Source organism: Abrus precatorius, unplaced genomic scaffold, assembly GCF_003935025.1.
Source record: "Abrus precatorius isolate BTA unplaced genomic scaffold, Abrus_2018 Scaffold11, whole genome shotgun sequence".
Lineage (NCBI taxonomy): Eukaryota > Viridiplantae > Streptophyta > Magnoliopsida > Fabales > Fabaceae > Abrus > Abrus precatorius.
The window spans coordinates 17,456,610-17,477,784 of NW_020874303.1; the positions used below are offsets into that span (position 1 = coordinate 17,456,610).

Sequence of the window (21,175 nt, forward strand, 5' to 3'; positions counted from 1 at the left end):
CATTTAATTTTTTTAAAGGATGATATTATACGTTGAATTTTAATATATAATTTTTTTTAATTTAAATTTTAGAAACCATTTTCATGAATGCATGAAGCGTTTTAAAAGGAAATAAATGTTTATTTTATAAAACTAGGATATACTATAAGTGTATAAAATTATGTGCTATTCGAAATATTAATTAGGGTTCACGTGATTTGCTGCTTTTTGTCATGTGAAGAGAAATTTATTGTATCATTTTTTTTGGGGGAGGGGGGGGGGGTGGTCTTAGACTATCATATTTCATCTGTGTACTTTATTCTTGTTTTGTTTTCTAACTTGACTTTAAAGTAATGATTATTTTTACAATTATTGCCAGATTAAAATACATATATAATGTATCAATATCTCATGTTAAGCAAATATACCGGTTTTAAATATTTTAAATTCAAATATGGTGCATTATTTATTGTAAAAAAAATTACATTACGATGAAATAATAAAGCATTGCAGGAGCCAAGGTTCTTAAACAAAGAACTAAGGCATTTCATTCATAGTACAAAATTTTCATAATTATGTAATCAAGAAAAATCAGACGACCCTTTAACGGTGTAAAAGTAAAAATGCGAATACTTTTAATAGCTTTATTTTAAAAAATAATAATTTTTTGCTGCTTATTTATTTTATTAAACCACATTTTAAGAAATTATTTATAAAAAAATCACTTACCACGTGTAGAAAACATCGATGATGATGCTCCAACAAAGTTATTTGTATTTTATAAATAAAAAAGTCTCACAATACTTACAATCAAAGATGCTAAATATGAAAATCATTACAATAATAAATATAGGTAAAAAAATCATGCATGCATATTCAATAACATTATTTACAATGGCCGAGCGTCACAAACCCATGACACATTGGAGCCCGTTGAGAATTTGTTCGTTTTCTTCTGCGAAAAAAGATCCCTTACATGCAAATGGTTCCTAATTCCTTAATGATAAGATTAGAGGCAGGGATTTGAAAAGAAAATAAAAAAGGTAATATAATTATTTTAAAAATTAAATTAAATATTTGCGTCATTTAAAATTTATGAGAGATAATTAAAATGTGTATAAAAATCTATTATTTTTATATTTGAAAATTATTAAACAATTTTCTTAAAAAAAAAAAAACACGACTCATTCTTTTTTTCTAAAACTCGTCGTCCCAACTCCCAAACGCCATGGTGAACGTTCACAAGTATACAAGGAGACAAATTGCAGTGCAATTTAACGTTTTTTTTTTTTAATTAAGACAAAGTTCAGACCTTAATCCTCAATCATGACTTGAGATTGGGTTAATCAAAAGATTCACTATTGCCGAAATTAGGAATATAGATACGACATGAACTTTCTATCTATAAAGACTTCCGCAAATTATCGACTTACAAGAAAAATGGTGTCACAACTTTTTAATAACATTGGGTTTCCATTAGAAGAAAAGTTTTCCCTCTCAACTAGAAGGAAAAACGAACCTCAATTGTAAAATAACTTCTAAGTATACAACACATTTCACGTGTATCTTCCATTTCGAATAAATTTTAATAACATAAATTAACAGAACAATATTTTAAATTACAATAGAGGTATATAATTAATCTAAATGAATAAGCAAAGATATAAATAATTTAAATTCATTTAAAAGAACAGATAACTAAGAGTTGTCTTAATTAAAAGAAATAAAAGTAATTACTTAAAAAGAACATGTAAGAAAAAAATGAATGTTAAAAAAGTAATATTTAAAATTCATTTAAAATATAATAAGTATTAAATAATAATAAAGTCACCTCTTAAATGAAAGAAAAAAATAATATAAAAAAATTAAAAAATATATTTATTTTGTAGACAGTAGAAACCCCCCCCCCCCAAAAAAAAAAAAAAAAAAGAGGAAATTCCAACCACACCGCTTGATCCGGACAAATCTCTTGGCGAACCCTTTTTGACCCTTTGATTAACATTTACCACAACGCTGAGTTCTCAGCCGTTAAGCGATATTTTTCCATTGAAAATGAACGAAGCGTTGAAATTACACAATGATCAATGAATAGAACAATTTTTAATGTACAGACTTTACACGACTAGAGAGTCGGTTGGATATTTCTGCTCCGCATGTAAGTTAAAAATTGTGTAGGTAATTCAGCTAGAAGTGCTTGAACTACTGAAATTTCTCCACCTGCAAAAGGAAGAAGTTTGGGAGAGATTGATAAGTTAGAAATCATTTGACAAAGTCATAATTTGCAAAGTAATACGTACTTTGAACATCCCGAAATGGAACAAACTGGACTATATCACGTGAAGCAACGCGACCAGATGAACTTTCAAGCCTCTCTCCCTTGTCTGCGTCCAAAATCTGTGACATTGAACAAAAAAACTTACATTAAGCCCTGGGGTGCTATATCAGACACACCGCTCAAAGCCACAGATGAAAAAAATCATAACTGCGTGTACAAAGAGCAACCTGTTAGACTAAATACCTCCATTTCTTTGAAATCAGCTCCTCCTACCCCAACAATAAGGATTGATAGGGGTAGATCAGATGCTTTAACAAGAGCATCTTTTGTTTCTTGGAGATCTGTCACCACTCCATCCTAGTGGGATCAGCTAAATTTCAGCCCCAGCAATGGAAAACAAAAGGTGATGCAAAAATCTTATAAAGTTCACAGAAGGGAGACATGGATTTTTGGTATACGGAACAAAATGATGTGGTACACCTCGGATATGCCTTACATATATATAAGTCAAGCCATGCTAAAGAGAAACAATTGAAGAAGCACTAGTCACGTTTGGTACACACAACGTTGATTTTACAAAATAAGATTAAAGAGAAGCAAATGTTAGTTTTTCTCATCATAATCTTCGAATCAAATTTTTATAACAATAAGTTAACAACAAAATAAAGAACAAAAAATTGTTTTATTTGAGGAAAATAATATTCAATATTTTAAATAAAATAGTTCATAAATTTCTCATGAAATTTTAATTTTTTTATGATTTTTCATATATGTACACAATTATTCTTATTGAAAATTTTACAAAGCATTTAAAGTTAATTGTAAGACATGACAGGTAGGTTAAAACTTAAAACAAAATTAGAATTTACAAACGACATAAATAATTAATGTCTTTCTATAAATTAAATTAGGGTATGTTAGCATTAGCAAACTGAACTTAAATCTCAATACTGAAAGGGGGCATGGAAACACCAACCCCACATCTTTAGAACAGACGGTGATTCCTGATTCTATGGAACAAAGCATGAGATTGGTAGGATGTTTGGTACACCTTAAATTTAGAGAAATAATAATTTATTTTTTAAAAATTCTCTCAACAAGTCGACAAAAATAAACAATTTTCTTTTTTCAAAATACACTAAACCAGACATTGAATCCATGTTTTCTTTTGCTAACATAAGAATGCTTGTTCCGTGGAATGGGCTCAACTGGGCATGAAATGGAATCCCCATTCCACCTCCCAAACTTAATATAAAAGGAGAAACTTAACATCAGTATGGTTGGTAGTGTTCTTCAATTAGGGTTAGAGTTTTACCCTAGTGATATGAGTAAATATTTTATGTTGATGTGCTGACTTTTAATATTAACTTTCATTAAATAGATTATGGAGATGAAACTCTAACTCTGATTAGGAAACAACATTAAAAGTGTTTATAATGTTGCACTTAAATTTTAACTTAACATAAATTATAACTAATGTAAAAATGGTATTTAAAACTGCATGTTCTAATTCTTACTGTGATGATTAACAAAACAAAGTACTTTCTTCCCCCATTTGCTACCGATTGGCTGGCCATCAGTGCAGCATTGCTTATGACATGTCCAAAAAGAGTAGGTCCTGCAAGAGAAACGTTAAGCAGGGCACTTGTGTATGCCATCATAATTCCTTGGATGCCTTCCACCTGGAAAAGACCGAAACTTATAATTATTATAGAACTATCTCAATATGACAACAAAAGGAAGATCAGATTTAGCATTTCTACCTCACAGTAATGACTACTTCCGTTCAAGTTGAAACAATGAGAGACAGGACCATCAATAGGCCGTGCTCCAAATCCCCAAGTAGGATATCGCTTGTCTGAATCATAAAACTGTAACACCTCCCCAACCTCTAAAATTGCCTACAAAAGAAAATTCCGTACAACATGGATCAGTACCAAATAAAGTTCAGAAATTCAAACCAAGAATCATTTCTTACCCTCTGGTATGCATTTGGCCGTCCTGACGGATCAATATAATGCAAAGAATCTGGAAGGCGTGGATTTCCATTTGAAGCTGGTTAACAAGAGGTTAGTCCATAAAAATACATGGGATCTCTGTCATCTCATACATAATCAGCAGGTTAGTAAAAAGTGTAAAATGTATCTGATAAGGTTAATTTTCCAGTAAAATTCAAAGTAAAAGGATGCTGGGGGGTGGGGGAAGAAAAAGAGAGGATGATCAGATGGTCAACCTCATATCAGCTATGGACATGGACACCAGGGGCCACAGGACTACCACTTTGGGGAACCCACAAATGCTCCCCTAAAGGCAGACGGGACACAGCCTGATGACCATGCACACTAGTGGAGACTGTAATCTAAGTGTTAGCGACGACTGGGGATGATGGCCGTTTAACAATTAAACCACTAGCTTGCTGGTAAATTGGACGACAAAACCAGAGAGTAAATTTGCTAAATAATAGTAAATTCATACTGAACTTCAGACTTGTAACATTAACGTAATTCTTTCATAATAAAAAATTATTGTAAAGCTCATACCATAAGAAGAAAGATTTTTCCAAGGCCAATCCTATGATACAAGGCTATTGGAAAAACTAAGAAAATGCCAATATATCTATAGTAACTAGATGAAATTTCAAAAGCACAATCCATCCATCAGAATAACATTTCAGAGAAGTTAACAATTTCATCTCAGGCAAGTTTTACGAGAAATAGCAAGGACAGTGAATATAGCTATATGGGAATCTTAGTGATGCAAAACAGAAAAGAAAATATTGATAAACACCAGCACTTCTTATGGATAAATTCGACTGCCAAGACTGAAAATCCTATGAATTATGATAGATATAGGGGATTCAACTAAACATAATTTTACTGATTGTGGCATAAACTTAAAACTCACAAAATCCAAATCCAAGATAGGAATAGAATATAAAATTTTCAATTAATAATATCATACTAAGACCCAAACAACTAAAAGCAAATTCTCATATTACAAACACCATAAGCAAAAACTTTACTGTCTCACCCTCCATCACTTGATTATTTTATTCGTGCACAAATATATCACAGTAGTGATGACGACATCTGTTGCAATCCAGAAATAATTAGGCACAATAAGTTTGGAGATATATGATGTACCTGTAAAATCAATGGCCACCATGAAGTTCAATTCAAATCCCCCGGTCAAGTAATCCAGGAAAGTATATTGGATACTTTCAACAAATTTTTCCACATATATCTGGCTCTTTAACATCTGCATTATAGTTAAACATGCTTTTAGGAATAGATAGAGGAATTCTTAATAAAAATACACTTATTTTAATATAATAAAACCTTGTTGTGAGAATTATGACCCACAGCAGTGGGCAAAAGTAAATTTTCTCCTTGGCCACTAGAATAAAGTTTCTCCAAGTCCACCAAAGATTTCTGCACTTTTCTGATAAAACAAGAATAAACAATCATATTATCCATTTCATCCTAGAAATATATTTAAGGGATAAAGGATAAATAGAAGAAAAAAGAAACTTCTGATTACCCCATCAAATCATGTTTGCCATTGCTATTAAAGTTATAGCACTCTATTATCAAAGGACTTTCCTGTATATAATAAAAACGAAAATGAGATAGCTTCCTCAGTTGGTTTATACCAAAGAGTTAGAAGTTATGTGATAAAGTATGGGCAAATTTCCATATTTAATTATTTATGGTAACAATAAATGCAGAGTGATCCTTGCTGCAACATCATTGTTGCTCCACTGACTCAGTGGTCACTTTAATCATGGAAACAACATCCCCCTCACACTATAAGGCTGTGTAAGTCAACCCTTCCCGGACCCTATAGAGGTGGGAGTCTCATGCACTGAGCCAACCTTATGATAACAATATATTCATGCTTCCAGAGGACTGTAGTCAATGTAATAATACCAGTATACCTTCATTATATGTTAAAACTAACCAGAACCCAAACTATTGATAATAAGCATTGACATGAAGTGAAAAGATAACTATTAGATATAAAGCATTCATGAGCCACTACCTAATAGCTTAAGCTTTTAGGAGAGTCAATTGTTGAGATGACTCATGGCATCAAAGCCTTTATGACAAGTGATCAAGAGTTCATTCCTTGCCACACACTTCTAAACAAAAGTTGAATTTCAACACAAGGTAAAGTAGAACTAAGCATGTTTCAAGCTAAATGGGGCCTTACATGGAGGCAGAGGTGTGTTAGATAAAATGTCACCCCTCAACCTTGCAGCTTAAGCTTTTAGAGTAATTGATTATCGAGTCACTGACAATGAAAAAAGAACATTTTGAAATATATCATTTTCTTTTATTAAAAAAAAAGTGCAATTTTTGAAACACAACACAAATTGAACCAGTGACCTTTCCTTTGAGAGAATATTTGAAAACAAAAGGAACATTTTATGGTTCTTTACTTTAATAGGCAACCAAAACTAGATATGACTATATAAGAATATGCCAGCTATGCACATTGTTACAAGATAAGTCTTATTGTTGTTTTAACAATCTTATCATGTTCTATCCTGTGATGTTCTCCTCCACTGATTCTGCTTTGTCTTTAGCAATCAGAAAACCATAGTGTACTAGATGAACTATAAAATATTAGTATGAATCAGAATATTAAGTGAATTTTTTACATTACATTTATTTACAGTCCTATTTATATTTAGTAAATTATTCTCCCTTTTCTCTTTTTCAAATACTCCCTAAATTTCAACAGACCAAAACATGACTGTATGTAAGTTTTATACCTTGCTTCCTACTTGTTGAATATTCAAGAACACTGGCTTCCATGCTGGGTTGTGATCATTTTTAATAACTTCTGTTTTGCAAATTGGAATTTGGGCACCACCTTCCACGACTTTTGATACCAACAAAAAGGGATCCTGCAGGATAAAGAAAAACATGTCTTATGCAATTATTGGTGTTCCTTGTAATGGCTAACAAACAAATAAACAATAAATAAATAAAGACATACACTTCTTGAGAAGAGATCCCTGTATTCCAAATCAGAACACTTAAGTATCATCTCTATTGTAGTCTTTGAGGTAACACATTCCTCTGCACGCACCAAGAGCTTTCCACAGTTTTGGGATTGGGTAGATCTGATAGAATCTTCTCTGTGTAAATCTAATGTCAATGATCGATCAGACTTTGTAATTATCTGCACAGGCCAAATTGTAACCGTTGATGGGTTCATTCACAGGGATGCTATTTCAGAAATTCATAGGGCATACAATTTGAGTATATATTTCTTGGATTCAAAACCTTTCAATATGCTTGGTACTTACCTAATCAACTATTAACTCCAGAAATTGACAGGTTAAGCATTTTCAAGCACCATATATTGAGAAAAACAGTAATAGTGTGAGATAGAGTAGTTGTAAAGAAACAACTTTATTGAGTGCATAATGAATTTTCTATTAGGTGTCAGATATCAGTCAACAAAGGTTTAACAGTCTCTACATTACCTCAGATAATGCACAGGTTGCCTCACCTAGATATTGCTGCTCTTCTAGCCTAAGCATCTGCATAAGTCATCCAGATAGTTACAATGTGGACTCATACTCGTGCTCTATCCACATGTTATTGAATCTAATGTGGACTAGTTAGAGTTACAATAATGCAATATAGAACATCATATGAATATCACATCTAATGAACAAGCAAGTAAAAATGTCCAGATAGCAAATTAATATTTTTGTCAGGGAAACAACTGGTAAATGGTCTGATTGTGAAAATAGCCGTGATAAAAAAGTCTCATCCAATGATCCATGTTATCAACCATGCACAATTTTACTTCTCTCTTAAAATGCTGCAAAACTGTAAATTTACACATCCATAGAAAAGGTAGCTCTGTAGCATATTGCATATGTAAATTTTCTTTATTGAATAAAATCTTGAACTAAAAAAGGTGGGAACGTTGGAGTCTCCAGGGTAAAATAATGAAACTGTAACTGATACAATAGCAACATATGAGGCTTAAAACAAATTTTTTTATATCTAAACAGTTACATGTGAAATCTCAAGTCAGGTGATATCATTATCAATGTGAATAACTTTATACATTTTGCAGTAAGTTAATACAAATAAGATTACAAGATTCTCAGAACCACTTGACACTTGGTACATTAAAAAAATCTCAGATAGCCTAAAATATATATTAGAACCATATCTTACCCCCCAAAAAAAAAAAAAGAAATAAAATGTACATGATGTAAAAAACACTATACCTTTACATCTACATTGTGGAACTGAGTATCAACATCATATACACGAAACCTGCGAGGAAAGAAATATCAAAGAACAATTCCTCGTGAAACAACAAGATCCTCATATGCCTTTTAAGAAGTAAAAACATGTTGTTTAAACTTACACTAAAACCTGAACAACCTCAAAATGATAAATGAGAGTGTGTTTAGTAATCCATTTAGGATTTAACGAATTCAAAATTACTTCTGTCCGGCCAAGTTCCTCAAGCGCTCTGTTTTTTCCTCTTGAGTAAAGAACCACCATTGGATCACTCTACAGCAATGAACAGTCATGCAATAATCATGCTACTGATTGATGAGAATATTAGCTATTAAAAGCATAACATTGTATTTGAAGGATACCAATCCGTACAATCAAAGGGACAATTGACTGTCCTCATTGATCCATGTGGTTTAGTATGCCTTCATCTATTACAATGATGCAAGGATACATTACTGGAATACTTTCTTTTCCTCCAGAACAAAAAGTACATTATTAAGTTTTTCTGTTTGAGATAATCTGCCTCAGTTTTCATGCTCACTTCAAATTATTTTCGTAAAAAAGGGAGAAAATCACCTTGCATTATTGCCTGAAATTTTAGAAGAAAAATACAACCAACTATTCTCGAAGTGCTAAGGAATTTTCCTAGTATTAATTTTTCCTGGATGTGCATAACAAGACACGCATCGAATAAATAGTCCAAACAAGAGACAATTAAGCTGGCATAAAACTGAGATTCACATTAATTAGGGAAAATTGGATTCCTCTAACTTTTTAATTTATCTTTGGTTAAAAAAAACGATCATATAAAACGCCTTCAAGGAGCTTGACAATTGAGATTCATGAAACGGTTAAAACGACAAACCTTGGAGAGTACATCACGATCACGCAAGCCAGAAGCAGAAAACGACAACTGCGAGAGAAAAGAGGCCACCGTTACGCGCTCTTTTTCCATAAGAGCCACTAAACTAAGAGCGAATTGAAGACAAATGTAGTGAAACCAATTTACAAATAGGAAGAAAGAGTGGAAATAAAAGTGAGAACCTCGATCTGAGAGAAGACACCGTGGTAGCCACGAGACCTGAGGAAGTTATCGACGGCGTCGTTTGGAGCGTTGGCTGGATTGAAGTGGCTGCCGGCGGTGCCGCCGACGGCCGCACGGCCTCCGGCGACATCGGAGCAGCAGTTACCCATTCGAATTCTCTCAGGCGTTGAAGTAAACGTGTAGTAGGTGACCGCGAAGACTACGAACTCAGAAATTGAAAGGAATATCGAGAAAACCGGATCCTGAATATCCTATTATTTATCTACTTTGTAATTTGCCAAATTATCTTTTATTTTTCTTGTACACTTTATCACTCTTTATGTAATAAAGATAATAAGAAAGTAAATTCCATTTTCAGAAAAAGAAATTATAATATTTTTGTGTTATTTTAAATTATAATTATAATTTTATTTCAACAATTTTCAACATAAAAATAATATACATTGATAAAGTAAAATTTTATTTTATTTTATTGAAAATACTACAACAAATAATTGAAATATTATAGTTAAGTTTTACTTTTTAGCTTTTTTGTTTGTAATTTTAATATTTAAATACAAAGAAAAGTAATAAGTAATTTTTTATTTTTTTAATAAATAAAGCTTAAAAGTTAAAAAACAAATAAAGACTTAAATAACATATCTTGAAATTTAAACATTAGAAGAATAGGATGGAGGGCCTTATCAAAATACAAGAAAGGTAAGCTATTTTAAGTTTAAAGTTCAGCTAACTAATTCACATCTTGATTTGTTTCTCTCTTAACATGGTTAAATAGGATAAATTTAATCCATCTCAACAATCTTCTAATTTCACTAACTACAAAGTACAGAAGATTACTATAATTATAATAATTAACAACTAAGAAGATAGTATTTATAGAATCACATTCAATCTAAATTAATTGAATTTTCTTACAAAAAATTAGTTTTAAACTCTAATATAATCCTAAAATTCTGTTGTAAAAAAATTATATATTCAAAGAAATTATAAAAATTAGCAATAAAATTGTTATTTCCAATTCTAATGAGACTTTCGTAACAACAGTTTAAGTAGTTTGAGAAGCAACTCTATCAACATTTAGTTTAAGCTATAAATTAATAGGAAGTTGACATTTGATTAATCTTTCATATTTTGGCCATGCTTATTCATTGAATTAGATGTTTCTATGTTATTGAAGAGTTTTATTTTTTATTTTAAAATTATTTTAATAATGTATGAGTTAAAAATATACAAATATTACAATAAGTATGGTTATTGTTTATAAAGCTTTTAAAGTTTTTACTATCTAACTACTTATTAATAACCTTTTTAGGTTATCTTTGTAAATTGTATAAGAAAAAAAGGTGGAATTAGATATAATAAAAGAAATGAAATTGAAAAATAATATATATGGGGTTTATTAAAAAAAAGGTAAAGGACTATTATTAAAAATGAAAAAGAAAAGGAATTAAAAGCGTTGGACAAAGTCAAAAAAGATATATGGTGGAAAGCACATGCAGCGATCGACTTCTGCCTCTTATTTCTTTCAACATGTTCATGACCCTCTTTGTTATTTTATCAACACCATAATCTTGTCTACGAAAAATAATTCTATTTGAGTCTACTAAAATTACTGTAAATACCAAAACTCTCTAGGTAGAGTTATTTTTTTTATTATTATTCAAAAGTCTTTTTCATTTTAACATCTTAGTTTTTTTCTTTTTACTTATTTATATTTGGTAAAGTAATGCTTACATGAAATTTTTTCACCCATAAAATATCACAATAAATTCAGTTTAATATGTTTTTGATGTTTATATTGTCACAGCCTTTTCATTTTAGTTTCTTTATTTTCTTTTAACTTTAATTCCATTTTTTTAAAATTAACAATTAAATCTTGATAACTATTAAATGAAAACTTAAATACGTTAAATTTTAGTGAAATTAAATTAATAAAAAAACAAAAACAAAACCAAAAGTATAAAGACTACAAAAATATATAAATTAAAAAGATATTTAAGTCTGTAAAAGGCAATAGATTAATTGTATATTTGTGAATTTAAGATTAATTTCTGAATGTTTCATCAAGAGTAAATTATTATATATTTAAGTAAATTCAATTTGAAAATATTAATCATTATCATGTAACTCCTTAAGCCTAGGACTGACTGACGAAGAAGGTATATAATTTCCATGAAACTCTTTGTATATTTTTGGTATATAAGAGTGATTAAAAAATAAAAAGACGATAACTTTAATATTATTGCACGCAGGACGCAAACAGTTATTCATCCAATAAGTATATCTGATATCAAATCATAATTATTTTTGTCTGATTATTGAGCATTAGTGCACTCCCCTTTATAAACACATTAATACTCAAATTTAAATTTATTATCGTTAAAGGTTTCATATAATGATTTTAAAATTATTAAATAGCCTTAATTTTATGGAAATGTTAACTGCATTTAACTTCACTTTTTTTCACGGTATATTGAGAAAAGTTGTCTTCTTTTGAATTTTTTTTAAAAAAAGATATAATATTTGTAGATAACTAAATCTCTTTTGAGATTAACTAATTATATTTAAACCTTATTTGATTATAAATCTACATCTAATTTCCTCATATGACCCTTACTTAATTATTTTTAAGCATATTGTGTGTGTGGTTTGTACAATTATTATTAAACATATAATAACCTTCGCTAAACTGGAATATTTAGTAACAAGCTCGAATTAAGAAAAATAAAAACTACAAACAATTTCTGTATCAAATGAAACCCAAATCCCAGAATGCTATCATGCCTAATAATGAAAATGTCTCCACGTTTTTTTTAATGATGTTATTACTCTATAATACGTGCTAAGTTTCTCCATAGCGGTTTCTACAAGTATGTGGTTGTTTATTGCGCATTCCAGAAAAACTAATTTCCTATTTTGACCTTTGATTATATGGATTTTTTTTTAAAGAAAAATCAATTGAGTTGTACCCTGCAATTAAAGGCCTATTTTCTACTATATTTTTATCATGAATTAGTGTATGTTTTTTTGGTATGAATAAAGCTTACAAAAGAAGGACGAAGGTTAGTCTTAATTTGGCTTAAGAAAAATATCGAGTTTAAGTCTCTATGTATATAAAAAATCTTTTGTAATAGATTTATTTATCACATTCAGGTGCACAACTGGAATTAAATCTAGATTAAATTAAATAAAAAAAAAAGCTTACAAAAGAAATTTTTTTTCTCACGATTTTCACTTGCAATGTGTGTAATAACTATTGTGATAATCAAACATACTCTTATTCTCTAACATCCTTAAAACTAACAATTTTTTTTATATTTTTATAATATCTACTCCTTTATAGTTCTTTTTTATTTAGTAATTTTTTTCTCTGTTTTTATTTTATTTTATTTTACCACATATTTTAAGTTAAGTGTCTTACTTTTAAAAGAAGAAAGTGTATAATCTAAAATAGTAAAAACTTTGAATTTGAATTTACAAAAACTAAAAAATGATGCAGTTGGTACAATTTAAAAAATGTGTTTCATTTTATTTTTATTCAACCACTCATGTTAAACTACATCTAATTTGTATATAAAAAAAGTATCATACTTAATATTTGATATACCAACTGTACCTTTTTTACTAGACTAAATTTAAATTAAAAAAATATTCCCTTAAAATACATTAGAGTTTATTTATTTATTTTTTCTATTCTGCAAACAGAATTACCAAAACAAACTGTTCGATATATAGGTAGCATGTCTAGACCATAAAAGAAATATTAAATATATTGGATGCTATTTTTTTTTTCTCTAAATCAATTTTAGACATGCAGAAACAGCTCATATTTTCTTCTCATAGTAAATGTAATCATGTTGTACATATAGGTAGGTAGCTACTATCTAGTTGAGGTCTAGACGACAGCACATTATGAAGTAGTAAAAGGGAAAGTAATATTTTTTGTTACAGTAAGTTTGGAATAATATTTATTATTCTTTTGAATTTGAAAAAGTACTTTTGACATGGATATATATATATATATACACAATGTCAAATATAATATTGAAACACCATTAAATACGTGAATTAATTAATAAAAAATTATTGAGTAACCCTACAAACACGAAACATCCATGGCAACGGGCTTTTCCTCCCCTTTGATTTGTCGACTTACACAAATGGTCCCGTTAATGTATTGACAATTTAGAAACCATTAATTAATCATAAGCGTTCTCCTTTTGATTCTGAAAATGGTTTTGGATTTTAATGGTAGAAAATATTAATTGATGATAATACACGTCCGATGATGTGAAGAAAGGAGTTACTTCATTTGGAGATTTGGGACATTCTTTTACTTGCATAATGCATACACATATAAACCAAGCAAAAAGAGAGAGGAACCGGACAAGTGTGAGGGAGAAAAGTGGCATGCATGTCTGTGGCGAAGGAGCATGTATAAGCTGCAATGCTTGACGTGCTTTCTGCTGACCCCCTAAAAGTAGAACACCACGCATGATCCTTCTTCTAATCTTTCTTTCAATGTTCATGAACGTGTTCCATCACTGCACCCCACCTCCATCTACCATTTCCTCACACGGTCCCACCCCTCCCTCTACTGCGTTTAACTCGATTGTTTTTCCAATATTATAGTATGATTTAATTCATGCTGAAAAGCTTTTTGTGTTAAGATTTAAATATGCTTGTTAGTTTCAATTATAATTAAGAAATACAGTCTTATAAAAGGAAATAAGTTTAAGTCAAACCTTACGCTAGTCTTTAACATAAAATTATTTAATGTAATTAGTTGAAATAATTAAATATTAAAAAATATTTTTCACAATCAATCATTAATTAACAGAATTTGACAGTTTCTATAAAAATTGAGTATTAAAATAAAGTCAAAAAATTTGACAGGTCAATCAACCTCAGGTCTCGAAAATCTTAAGGATTAACATATATATAATATTGTAAGATTCAGTTGTGTTTGCATGTACGAGGTCGATACATTTAATAAAAAGTCCTATATTTAAACGCTGTATTTATACAAAGTTTTTCGGCTCTACGGCAACCACAAACCACAAACAAAAATTTTAAACCTTTAAACTTAAAAACACCCCTTTTAAACAACAACTCTAGTTGTAAAAAGACCCGCTAAATATTACTTATTTAAATAAAAAATGAATTAAATTATTTTTATCTAGATGTTAATTGATCCATAACTTAACAAACTAATAGTTCTCTAATTTCCTAGCTGCCATATATTATTATTCAATTTTGGCCAATTATAAACTATGCTTATGAGGTTAGAATTATGAAGAAACCGGAATCTTCGGAGTCCATAGAAAAAATTGCTGCCCAAAGAGCATGTTGACAAATACAATGGTAATACATATGGTCGCATTATTAAGTGATTAGTATACCAAAATGTCACCTAGTCAACATGCAAAATGATAATGGAGTCAAGTAGTCAACCACTAGAGGACGGGATGCATGATAGTGACAAGCACATGGACAAAGTCAAATTGTATGCTTGGACTTCCATCTTCAAAACTTGCCTTATCAAACACGTAGCTGATACCATTGTGCTTGCAACATCATAACTGCAGCACCTTATATGAGTTTCTCACACTTATGCACATCAAGACACAGTAATATGGCATTATATACCTGTTGGTTTTTGAAGTAAACGTCCCTTGAAAAATAAAGGGAAAGAGAGGTCAGGTGAGGAATTCTTATATTTTTTTATATGTTTAGGTTAATATTTTCGAAAATAAATAAATAAATAAAAGGAGGTCAAAATCTCTTCTCGCTCAACTTAAGAGTAGAGAGATTCGGAAGGAAAAGAAATTTTTAAATAAGTTAGATAAAATAATCCTTAATTTAATAGATATATTTAGTTATCTTATATATGTTATAATAAACTCATTTACTTTCTCTCTCCTCTTCTTATAACTAAATAAGGCATCTCTTCCCTCCGCTAAAATTTTTGTCCCTCCCTTCATGCAACGACAAAAATTAAAAGGAAAAAAAAATTATGACCAACATGCATATACTCATGGCTTCAACTGTAAATGGAATTATCAGAGACATTAAGATCCCTTAACGTTTAAACACGTGATTCAGCAGCTGGACGAGAATATGAATTTGCTGAAACCACGGACGGCTCGTGTTGTGTCTAACAAAATCATGTGAAATATGCATATTTCGGACCCATTAAGGATAAAACAAATAACATTACAACTATTATATAATCAAGTGACTTGTATTATCTGAATGATCTCATTTCACATCCCAATGTGTTAAGTTGACAGTTGAAAATGTGAAAGGAATTGGTTCTAGTTGCTTCGGAGACAGGCACTTAATTGTTCATAAGTAATCATCTTCAAGATCTGTTTATATTAAAATGAATTAAATCATGCCAAATTTTCATATTCTTGAAATAAAATAAATATTTACTTTAACATCTCTCAAGGAAAGGAAGCACAATTCGGATATTTGTCATTATCGTATAAACAAGTAATTAGATACTTAATTCCTTTTTATCTAATGTCATTAAAATCATACATACAGGTTGGTTTAGAAAATATATGTAAACCCCACAAAAAATGGTGAAATAAGAACCTTTACAAAATAAAATAACTGGCCATTCCTTTTCCAACCAAACTTCTCAATCACCCAAAAAATGAGACAGGACACTCTACATGAGCATTGGACTTGTTCTACACAACTTTGTGTAACCCAATGTTGAGATCAGATGATATGGAAATCAGAAGGGGAACAGATTGAAGCCACATAGCTCTGAAGACTCGTTTCTGATGAGCTTCTATAGATTGGCAAGGCTTGCGACTATTATATCTAATATCAAATATATGAATCATAGGATCAGCTGAACCAGATGTTATGTACAGTCCATTGGGGGACCAAGCCTGATTTATCAGTGCTGACTGAGATTCACTGCTTTCTTGCTTCCATCCAAAAGCATGAAGTTCTGTCCCTTTTGATCTAATATCAAATAGTCGAAGCTGCCTCTCTGGGGTCCTGCAACAAATAAAAGGAAAAACAAAAAACAGTTAATATCTCCTATAAACTTACATGCAACAAAAAGGTACAAGCAAAATTGTTGTCAATTAACTTATCGTTATATTATATCACATGCCACTCTAGAATATAAATAACAGAAGGGCAAAATTGAACACTAATTGTCACATTGAATTGTGAGAATAAAATCTTTCTCCTGATTGGAAAATTAGAGGAAAAAGCCCTACTGAATTATGGGTTATGTTCTCATTTTTTGTGTGTTCAGAAAGCATAAGGAAAAAAAAATGGTTTTTGACTAAACGGTGTCATCATGTAATCTGTAGTCAACCTTATCCTGTGGGAAGTCATTATTTAGAAAGCATAGGGAAGGCTGAAATATCATAGACAAATTTTCTCATCCTAAATATGTAGCATCTTTGATGCATAAAGCCATGCCCATAGGCCAGTAAGCAACTACCATAAGGTACCATCAGTCTAGGAATTGATCCCATCAATTAACAACAGCGTTTTTCACCATTATGGTGTCGTAAGCATGTCAATATTTCAATATTTGTCACAAAGATTGCAGTTCCGACTACTAAAATATCATATGAAGAGGTACAAACTCGTAGCCTGGTAGGTGTGCACCACATCAAGTAGTGTGAGAAGTTTACAGGTTGAAGGAATCGAAACCTAATCCTTCTTGTTTCCATTACTTAAAGTGAACTGTACAACATAAGAATGTTGATTACAACATTAATTTTATCATATGATATGGGATTCAACTTCTCTAAAGTGAATTACTCACTTTAGAGAGAGAGAGAAAAGTGAGGCATCTCAACCATTAATTAGAAAAATCCCCAAGGAGTAGATTTTAAAAACTCATTATTTATTGCATGTGTAAAGTGAATAATTCACTTTATACATGCAATACCAACTTTTGACTTTTTTAACAATGATTGAGATTCTTTACTTCTTTTTCTCTAACGTGAGATCTCACTTTAGACGAGGCAAATTCTGCTAATATAGTAATATAGCAAAGCTTATGAATAGATAAAGAAACTCAGTTAATAAATGAATTCAACAGCAAAAGAGAACTCCAAAGGCAGATGTAATTTACCCAGTTTGAACCATGAATAAATTGAAGTCACATGAATTTGGCAGTACACTCAAGCATTTACTCTCAACCAGATGCATGAAATTTTGCCTTCCTACATGAGCATCATACCCCAAAACTCTCTTGTCTTTACCAGCAGACAATACGAGTTGCTTCTGCTGCATACCAGCAACTCCCATGACAGCAGAAGTATGAAAATTCCTATGCAATGATTTCGGCTTCCATTTGTTCTCACCATTCTCACTCCACAGTATAACAGCATGGTCAGTTCCTCCAGTTACAAAACTGGTATTTCCCCAGGGCAGAAAAACAATGCTATTGATAACACCCTTAACATGAGGCTTGTCCTCTAAGAAATTGATATGTGCTCTCTGTCAAATACAAAAATATTTTACATAATATCAAATTAATCAACTACTAAAAAAACCCAAATTCTAAACTGCTGCTTCCATGCCAGAATATTTGTGTCAAAAGTGGTATTTTACCCCTCCTCCTTGTTCTTTACTCAAATCTGTAACTGATATTTGAGAGTCTTGATTGTCACCAGTATACACTGAAAACAGGCGATTTCCCTCTGGGTGCCACGCTATATCTTCTGGCCATCTCCTTTGCTTTGGGGATACACAATCAATAGTTCTACGCAAAGAGGCTCCTGATCTACAAATTAAGATGGAGAGAAATAAAATGAAAAATATATAATAAGGTGACAATATTTAACATCTTTTAAAGTTCAAAAGTTATTTCTACAACAAAACTTCATATACACCGAGGGACAAACTGTCACCGGGGGAGGAAAGAGAAAAGCAATAATAAACCAGGTAACCAAGTTTCATAAAATGACAGTCCACTGAGTGCCATAGCTTAAACTACCATGCACAAAATAAGAAGGAACTGGACAGATGTCACAATTTTTACTAAAGCTAAAAAGATAAATAAAAAAAAAAAGACCCCAAAGAAAATTCTCAATACTTAATCTGTACCATCTTATTGCTCTCCAGAATTAATTATCAAACAATGCAGTAACCTGATCTATCGCAAATTGCTAGAACACCGTAAGATACTGACTTGATAATTACACAGAACGCACCAAATCATTCATAAAATTTACTACCACCTACTATTCAATGATCAAGAATTTTCCTGAAAAGAAAATGAATATGTTGAAGAGGAAATAAAGTGACTCGAAACTAGATTTCAAAGGAATAATCAAATATATATAGTCATGTAATTTTAACAATGAATCTCTTCTTTTATAGGAAATTATATAAAAACACATTAAAAAAATGTCTTCATGCACTAGCGTATCACGATATTATAAGCAAGAAGCACATATTTCATTATCTTGAAGAACAAGCGGATCCATATTTTAAATTCATTTGTACGGTTCTCTTGTAGATTATTTGATACTTGAGTCAACCAACATATAACATATAAGAAAAATTATAAAATAAATAGGGTCAAAAGAAACTCAACATACCCCGAAGATTGAACTTCCCACATGTTGACCACACCATCTAAAGCACTGCAATCATTGCCCAAAAAGAAGCAAATCAGATTATGACACACTTGTATCACCAGAAAAATAATGGACATAATACTGTAATTTAAACTGAGAATGGGAAAAAATGCCCAAGTTAATAGAAAGAGCTTTTAAACCACTAATAGCCAATAATGCATGAAATGCCTTTGACCAGAAGATGGGAGATGAAAAGAGATTAGCAAACGAAGAATTAGAAGGGAAAGAAAAAGGGACACTGATTTTGATGTTGAGTCAACTTTCAATCAACAATAATGCGCTTTGTTTGAACATGACTTCGGCTACCAACCAGAGGGGGGGGGGGGGGGAGGGAATAGTTACTTCTTTGTGCTAAACAATGGTTTGCAAACTATAATCCTAACATATCCATAACCTTTTTCGCAATAAGAAAATGATTATATAATCTAAACATAACCTAATCTTTTTCATAGAGAAATTATCCTTCTACCTGGTCACAAAACGCTGATCATTCACAGGACAGAGAGCAATACATCGCAATTTCCTCTTGTGCAGACTTGAGAAGTGATTGCTTGCTTGATAATTGACAGAGCCTGGGGAAGAACTCTTACATACTAAAGCAGCCAATTCCTTGTGCTCTTTCTGCCCTAAAAAATTAAAGAAATAATTGACAAAAGTTAGCCTTAGATATGGATTATGATCTGATCAAAGTTATATAACAACAATGAAGGCTACCCTTCGTATCAATGTCTTACCAAACTTCCTTTTGATCCCTCTTTCCTTGACTTCAACATTTTCCATATCACTAGAAACTTCCCTGGACTTATAAGTAGTATTATGGTAGTTGTTGGAGGAACCTTCATTTTTATGAATGGCACCTTTTGGTCCATGCTCTATCTTCAAAGATTTAGTTTCAACATCTAGTAAACTTGCACTAGTGCCTTTAAAGTGAGCTAATTTAGCTTTAGATTCTTGCAACCTTGCTTCTGCTTCTTCAAGCTGCATGTCTTTTACCATCATGCAATCAACTCATAATTTTCCATACAAATATTCCATTTTTGTGTTGTTTTACTTGGAAAAAATAACAAGTAACGTTGTCAACATGTTTAGTTCACATGACTAAAGAAAAAAGGAAAAGAAAAGCGAACCTGAGAAGTGTAATAGGAGATGTAGTAACGAAGGCTTTTGACTTCACGGGTGCGGTGTAGTATGAGAGCCAGCAATGCTTCCTCGTGTTCATCCCTGCCATTCACAACGACGTCGTTCTGCTGCAGTTCCATTCGCTTCCTTTTCTTCTTGGGTTCGTAGTTCTATTACTCTTGCTCGTTGCTCTCTCCACCTTCTTCAAATTTGAAAGAAAGGGAAGAGGCGCTTATTGTTGTTATTATATTGTATTTAGTGGTAATATGGATGATTACTGATAATTAGGAATAGTAACTGCCAACTAAGGTACGTTTGGAGGGTTTTTGAGGGGAAAATAATAAATAACAATCTTTTATTTTAAATTTAAAAAATTATATATTATTTATATTATAAATATATAATTAAATATTTTTATTTAAAAAATATTTATTTTAAATATATTTATTAAAAATACAAATTTATTCTTCCCTCCAAAATTGTCCTTTAACATACAACTCCTAGATGAATGACGTGTGAAAGATAATTCCCAACTATGTGCTCCTACGTATTATTCTTCTTCTTTTTTTCTTTTCTTGCAGTTTATTTGTAATTGATTCATATTCTAAAAACCTTACTCTTTATAATTTATAAAAAATATTAAATTTAAAAGCAATCCTACAATATATTTAAATTTTTTAAATTTAACAATGTAGTAAGTTAATTAATTCTTGTAAGTTTCTTAAAATTGTTTATCTATATATTTGCTAGGCAAATTTAATTCCGTTATGAGAGAATAAAATAAATTTCCTCTCAGAAATGTCTGGAAAAAAAATGGAGTTAAAGAATTTGAGTGAAGAATTAAAAT

At 30.9% G+C, this 21,175-nt stretch overlaps 2 protein-coding genes across 4 annotated transcripts; both read right to left on the reverse strand.

Annotated features, from left to right (window-relative positions):
- Positions 1–1,839: 1,839 nt before the first annotated feature.
- Positions 1,840–9,870, reverse strand: LOC113854069 (protein BONZAI 1-like). Of its 3 annotated transcripts, XM_027484905.1 has the most exons (17): positions 9,577–9,625; positions 9,398–9,445; positions 9,109–9,121; positions 8,657–8,805; positions 8,514–8,562; positions 7,752–7,808; positions 7,259–7,444; positions 7,032–7,166; positions 5,795–5,856; positions 5,593–5,695; positions 5,398–5,512; positions 4,233–4,309; positions 4,018–4,155; positions 3,772–3,936; positions 2,498–2,611; positions 2,277–2,373; positions 1,965–2,196 (listed from the first exon to the last, which is right to left on the reverse strand). In XM_027484905.1, exons 4-17 carry the CDS (start codon positions 8,794–8,796, stop codon positions 2,102–2,104), a joined length of 1,533 nt encoding a protein of 510 aa, XP_027340706.1. In that variant the 5' UTR covers positions 8,797–8,805; positions 9,109–9,121; positions 9,398–9,445; positions 9,577–9,625; the 3' UTR covers positions 1,965–2,101. The 3 variants fall into 3 exon arrangements, with proteins under 3 accessions (XP_027340704.1, XP_027340706.1, XP_027340705.1); XM_027484903.1 differs by lacking the exon at positions 9,109–9,121 and having other exon boundaries at positions 1,840–2,196; positions 9,577–9,870; XM_027484904.1 differs by lacking the exon at positions 9,109–9,121 and having other exon boundaries at positions 7,259–7,395; positions 7,778–7,808; positions 9,577–9,805.
- A 6,408-nt stretch (positions 9,871–16,278) lies between these two features.
- Positions 16,279–20,468, reverse strand: LOC113855723 (U5 small nuclear ribonucleoprotein 40 kDa protein-like). Its single transcript, XM_027487351.1, has 7 exons — positions 20,337–20,468; positions 19,944–20,187; positions 19,679–19,835; positions 19,171–19,215; positions 18,179–18,350; positions 17,697–18,064; positions 16,279–16,597 (listed from the first exon to the last, which is right to left on the reverse strand). The coding sequence occupies exons 1-7, from the start codon at positions 20,466–20,468 to the stop codon at positions 16,279–16,281; spliced, it is 1,437 nt and encodes a 478-aa protein (XP_027343152.1).
- Between the last annotated feature and the right edge of the window lie 707 nt (positions 20,469–21,175).